The sequence below is a fragment of the Festucalex cinctus genome, chromosome 15 (assembly GCF_051991245.1).
Source record: "Festucalex cinctus isolate MCC-2025b chromosome 15, RoL_Fcin_1.0, whole genome shotgun sequence".
In the NCBI taxonomy this organism is placed as follows: domain Eukaryota; kingdom Metazoa; phylum Chordata; class Actinopteri; order Syngnathiformes; family Syngnathidae; genus Festucalex; species Festucalex cinctus.
Genome location: NC_135425.1, coordinates 21,279,613 through 21,285,544, shown reverse-complemented (window position 1 = coordinate 21,285,544; position 5,932 = coordinate 21,279,613). Strand labels below are relative to the sequence as shown.

General features: G+C 42.1%; 1 protein-coding gene across 1 annotated transcript; it reads right to left on the bottom strand.

Moving 5' to 3' along the window:
* Nucleotides 1-2,221: 2,221 nt before the first annotated feature.
* On the bottom strand, nt 2,222-5,932 carry LOC144002115 (apelin receptor B-like). The gene has a single exon (XM_077497040.1). It carries the CDS (start codon nt 5,867-5,869, stop codon nt 4,796-4,798), a length of 1,074 nt encoding a protein of 357 aa, XP_077353166.1. The 5' UTR covers nt 5,870-5,932; the 3' UTR covers nt 2,222-4,795.

Below are 5,932 nucleotides of genomic sequence, written 5' to 3'. Positions count from 1 at the left end.
CCGCCACGACGACGCTCAACCAATGTCATCGTCGGGCCTCGCCAGGGCTTCAGGTCCGGTTGGGACTTCTCCTCCATTGTCAAGAAGCAGGGGAGAAATGCCGCAACGTTTCCTGTGTCTATTTTTTGTGCGAGTCGCTTTAATGGCTTTGGATTTATGGTCGCGGGGGCACGCGCTCGCCACACACAGCAGGCCTGATTTGGAAAGCAAACAATAGCACAGCCACCCATTGATATGCCAATTAATGGCTCCCCTGACAACAACTCTCCCCTTTGGTTTCTATGGGACAATGGTTCTCAAATTGGGGTCCCCGGACCACCTCGAGCTGTAGCTATCATAAAAAAAATAACATTTAAAAAGAAAAAAAAAGAAAAGAAAAAAAAAGAAAAGTGTAGCTGTGTCGTAGTCGTTTTGCGCAACCTCCTTAGCTTGCTTATGCTTTTACACCAAAATATTTTTGCATGATGTTGTACTTGAATCACCCGCCATTGTTACTTCTCCTGTGTTCGTCTCACTGATCTGTATATATTACTGGATAGCCAATAGGCCAAGACTTTTGAAGCCGCCATATTACTTCTCCCAAGAAACGTTTCTCGGCTGCCAGTGGCTACGCTACAGCGCCACTCCAGACTTGGCATATACATTACAGCCATTAAACGTCCTCCTCAGCGTCTTCCTTTGGACACTCGCAAATCTTGAAACGTTTCTGTCTGTAAAAGATTCTCTACAGGAACTTTGCTTCCGTGTGACCAAGGCCCCAGTGGATTTCTAAAAACAGTCGCAATTATTTTTTTATATTTTTTTACAGGCTTAGTTTTATCTTATTTTTTAAATAAAATGAATTCATGATTGAAAAAAAAAAAAAAAGAATTATTAAATATTCAGACAATGTCAAAGTCAAAATTTTGACATTGTCAAAAGGGTTGGAAGGTAGATGAATAAAGTTTTAGAAATTACCTCAAAATGTCCAAAAAGTGACAATAAAATGTCAAAGGAAAAAAAAAAAAACATTACAATAAAATGGTCCATATTATTGCCAAAAATGTCAGAATTGGAGAAAAAAATAAAAGAAAAAGAAAACATTTACAAATTGACCATAAAATGTCCAAAAACAAAAGAAGAAATTTATTAATTTTATTTAATAAATTTATTAGCATAAAAGGTCTTTGGAATTTCCAAAAAAGTCAGAACATTAATTAAAAAAAAAAAAAATGGTAGTAAAGAAAAGGTTTAAAAAAGTAACTATAAAATGTCCCAAAAAAAAGGAAAAAAAAATAAAGAAATAAAATGTCCACAGAATTGCAAAAAAAAAAAATGTCAGAAAATTGAAAGCAATAACGGCAGAAAATAACAAAATGTCAAGGAAGAAGAGAGGCAGAAAATTACCATAATACTGTATGTCCATAAAATTGCCAAAAATGTCAGGGTCTTGGGCCCTCACTCCCTCATTACATTTGACTCAACACTAACACACTCATTCGATCATCATAATATTCAAATATATTGTGGTTCTAGACAGATTTTATTTATTTATTTTTTTAAAGTTATTTGGCCTAAAATGGCTCTTTTGACAGTAAAGGTTGCGGACCCCTTTACTTTCATTTTTGGAGTAATTGCTTTGGGTAGATTAGAATTTATTCATCTTTTTAAAGGAAAGTAGAACCGAGTAATTCCGGACTGATTTAATGACAAACATGGACGTACACAACATTGCAGCGCGACCATGTCGCTCTATTGGAATGCTAATAAAGCCGTCTTCACATAATGTAAGATTATCTTCATTACCTCACAATGAAGTCGTTTACAGTAAGCAGTGATATTCCAAACTTCATAAAGGCTATTGAGCAACTTTATGTGTCCCAGTAGGTGCTGCTGTTTTGGTTTGCAACAGAGATCAAAAGGGAGTTGGTAAACTTTATAAAACTTTTTTGTTTTGTTTTCGTAATCAAAATGTAAAAAGGAACAAATAAGTTATGCTGAAGTGACGCTGTTTTCAAATATCACAAAATTAATTTTAATACTTCCCAACATGAGCTAAATTTCATTTAAGAATCTCCTTACCTGCCTTCCACCTTGTGTGAATAGCGCCAAGGAAGTGAGGCCATTACCTTTGAGATGACAGACAATACCAAAATCTTAAAAATGTACCAACATTATTTACATTCACAGTATTTCTAATTATTAGTATATTCATGATCATAACCACACAATGCTCATAGAGGACTGCAGCAATAAGAAAAGGGTTAAGCTTCTCTACACAACATATCTGCTCTCTTTTTATACCCCTTGTTTTCACACATATTTGCCTAAAAAATATATACATCTATATTTTTTCCAACGGTAAAAGTGCATCAAAGAGCCCAAATGGCAGCGCTACAGCGTCCACGCGACATGAAATGTTTTCGAGTCTTAACGTAACACGAGCACACCAGCATCATAAAAACCTCAAGTGAAAATAATCTATGCAGTTTATGTTACGCAGCAGGATGCGGCTTTGATGCCGAAAGGTCAGGGATACTTTGGCGAGGCGTCGCCGGTGAAATAGAGCCGGAATGGCCTCATCAATAAAAGTTGATGAGTCTACAGGGAATGCATTCATCTCGTACTGTATGTACATGCCTGAGAAGTTCTTCTGTTACTTGAACTCTTGTAGATAGTTAGATTTTTTAAGGAAATACATATATCTAATTTACGCAGTAATACCTTTGTCTGCCTATTAATGTATACCATTGAGTTAGTTAGGTCAAAACAATCAGTGGTTAAGAACAAAAATATACTTGTAAAAAAAAATTAAAAGACCTATCTACAATAGTGTCTATCTATATATCAATCAATCTATAATATCTACAACATCAATCTCTTTATCTATCCATTTATCACAGGGTTCTCAAACTCGCAGCCCGTGGGCCATTTGTGGTCCACAGAAGGATATTTTGTGGCCCCATAACGTGACATAAACATTTAATGTTACTGTAGCTCTAACGTTTTTGCCGTGTCTTTTTTTTTTTTTTTTTTTCCTGAAATCACTTCTGGGTTACCGTAGCTCACGTTCACGACTGGCAAAAAGTAGCTTTATACTTGTTTTGCGCAAACTGGATTATGATTTCAGTTGATTCCAACATATGTAATTAGCCACCCATACAGTAAGACGGACATTAAAAAAAAACAGTCCACCCGGATTAGACTGCTCCTTCTGTCTTCCTGATTATGCCTTTAAGAAGCTCAACCGTGTCCACATTCATTAACATTCTCATTTAGTTCTCCAAAACCTCTCTTGATGAAGATGTTTTTTTTTTTTTTTTTTAAATTGATCATGATCATTGAAGACTAAACAGGACTTGAGTTGATTGTTCATGCAAGAGGAGCAGAAGCGTGTCTTTCTGCGTTGGAACACAAGTCCAACATGCATTTCCTGCAGACATGCACACTTTGATTTGGAAGCCCAGCGCACGACACAATGGAAAAGCCACCGCCTCCCCTCACTAAAATGCATCCTCAGGAAGAAGCAAACATTCAACTGAGGGGAGAAAATACATTCCAGCAAAAAGAGAGAGAGGAGTGAAATGCAACACAAACCAACACAAAAGAGGATCATTGTTTTTTTCCCTTTTATTACAAATCATAGACAAGAATCACAAATGTAAAAAATATTTACAATTCATGTTTTTGTCAGGATGTATTGTGTCTGACAACACACTCACACGCACACGCACGCACACTGCCTGTCAAACTAGTCACCTTTTAATTGGGCTCTCAGTCCAGGCAGTCTGAAAACATTTGTCAGCTGCCATCTGTCCGTCTGTCTCGAAACCCCCTCCTTGCATCCCGAGACCCCCCGTCTCTCCTTACCACGCTTATCAGAGCCCGACACCGCATAGCAACGTACACACACGAGTGTAGTAGCACATTGCAGGCTGGAAATGCCGCAGACGCTGACGTCTCGCTGGCTTGTCACACCTCAACTGCTTACCAATAAAAAAAAATACAGCGGTGGAAAGTAACAAAGTACAAATACTAGGTTACCATACTATAGCTATCTGTACTTTAGTATTTTTTTTTTCTTATATTACTCATTACTTTCTCAACATAGGCTTTTTTTTTCTTTTCAACGACCAGGGCATGATGTAAAAAAAAAAAAAAAGATAGAAAGGGGTTTAGTCAACTGCAGTTGAGATCTTGTGGACAGAAAAAACACGGACAGCAGCAATATGGGGGGGAACTAGGGAGCATTAATGACTTGTAACTGTAAATTGTTTTAGGGGGGAATGTGATGTGTCAAATCTGAAAATATCAGTCAGGTGTATTTTTTTTTGGTAATCTGTTCACAACAAGGCAATGGGAAACACTGTTTTGATAGCATAAAACGCTAGCTAGCTCTTGGTTGGGGGAAAAAAAGAAAAAAAACAACCTCAAAACATGCGATGTGATAACGAATGAGGGAAATTAGTTTGTACAAGATAAGCTTTTTTTTTTTTTTTCCACTGAAGTTATCCAAATGATTGTGTTAAAAATGATAAAATTCATTTTTGTACATCTCAGAGTATGAATCATACTTTTACTTTTATCAAAGTTTATTTTTTTACACAAGTATCTGTGCGAGTATGACTTCATTCTTCGGTTGTAAAGACTTGAGTCAAAGAAAGAAAAAAAAAGCGCGCGAACCCGGCCTTTTTGGAGATACATTCCACAAGGTCTACTTCACGTTTGGTCCCTTAAAAGTTCTTCAAAAGTCAGTAGTCCACAGAGTCACAATCCACAAGTAAGCACCGAGTAATGATGGAGTCCTGCAGGCGTGCTAGACCTTCGTGGCCAGCGACTGCGCCTCCGTCTTCTGAGAGGACAAGGAGCCGGCGGGGCTGGCGTGCAACGACTTCTTGAGGTGGAGCAAGCAGAGGCACTGCGACCTGAAACGCAGGTCGAAGAAGGCGTAGAGGAAAGGGTTGAGGCAGCTGTTGACGTACGCCAGGCAGGTGGCGTACGGGTGGGCCAGCAGCAGGAAGCGCAGGAAAGCGCAGGTGGCCGGGAACAGATCCAGGTAGGAGAGGGCGTCGGCGCTTTTCACCACGTGGAAGGGGATCCAGCAGGCGGCGAAGACCACCACCAGCGTGGTGATGATCTTCAGGAGCCGCCGCTTGCGTTGGTCCTCCTTGCGCAGGGTGTTGAAGTGGCGCGTGACGGTGCAGCCGATGAACCCGTAGCACACCATCATGGCCAGGAAGGGCAGCAGGAAGCCCAGGGCGGACGAGGAAATGCTCAAGCCGGCGATCCACAGGTTCTCCTGATGCTTGTTGCTCACCACCAGACCAAAGTCCATGGCGCAGGACGTGCGGTTGGTGCCCAAGTCGTGCCGGGTGGTGCGGAAGACCAGGGTGGGCGCGGCCAGGAGGCCCGACAGCGTCCAGATGGCGGCGAGGGAGGCGCGCATGTGGCCGCGGGTGCGCAGCTGGGCGCTGGACAGCGAGTGCACGATGGCCAGGTAGCGGTCGAAGCTCATGCAGGTGAGGAGGAAGACGCTGGCGTACATGTTGAGGAGCACCACGTAGCTGCTGATCTTGCACAGGGCCACCCCGAACGGCCAGTGGTAGCCCATGGCCGTGTAGACCGCCCACAGGGGCAGCGTCACCACGAAGGTCAGGTCGGCCAGGGCCAGGTTGCCGATGTAGACGTCGGCCGCGCGCCGCTTCCCCTGCGCCCGCCACACGGTGAAGATGACCACGCCGTTGCCCGACAGGCCCAGGATGAAGATGAGCATGTAGAGCACCGGGATGACCGAGTAGGACGGCGTCCACTCGGAGTAGTCGCACATGGTGGAGTTCTCCAGCTCCTCGTAGTCCTCGTAGTAGTCGTACGGATTCACTGTGGGCTCCATGTTTTCTCTGTTTTGGTTTTTTTTGCCGTAGGCTGGCGCTGGACTGACTTGCCGCCTGTGTGA

Bases quoted from the DNA above. Each gene is read 5' to 3' on its own strand.
- LOC144002115 (XM_077497040.1), bottom strand. From the start codon at position 5,869: ATGGAGCCCACAGTGAATCCGTACGACTACTACGAGGACTACGAGGAG.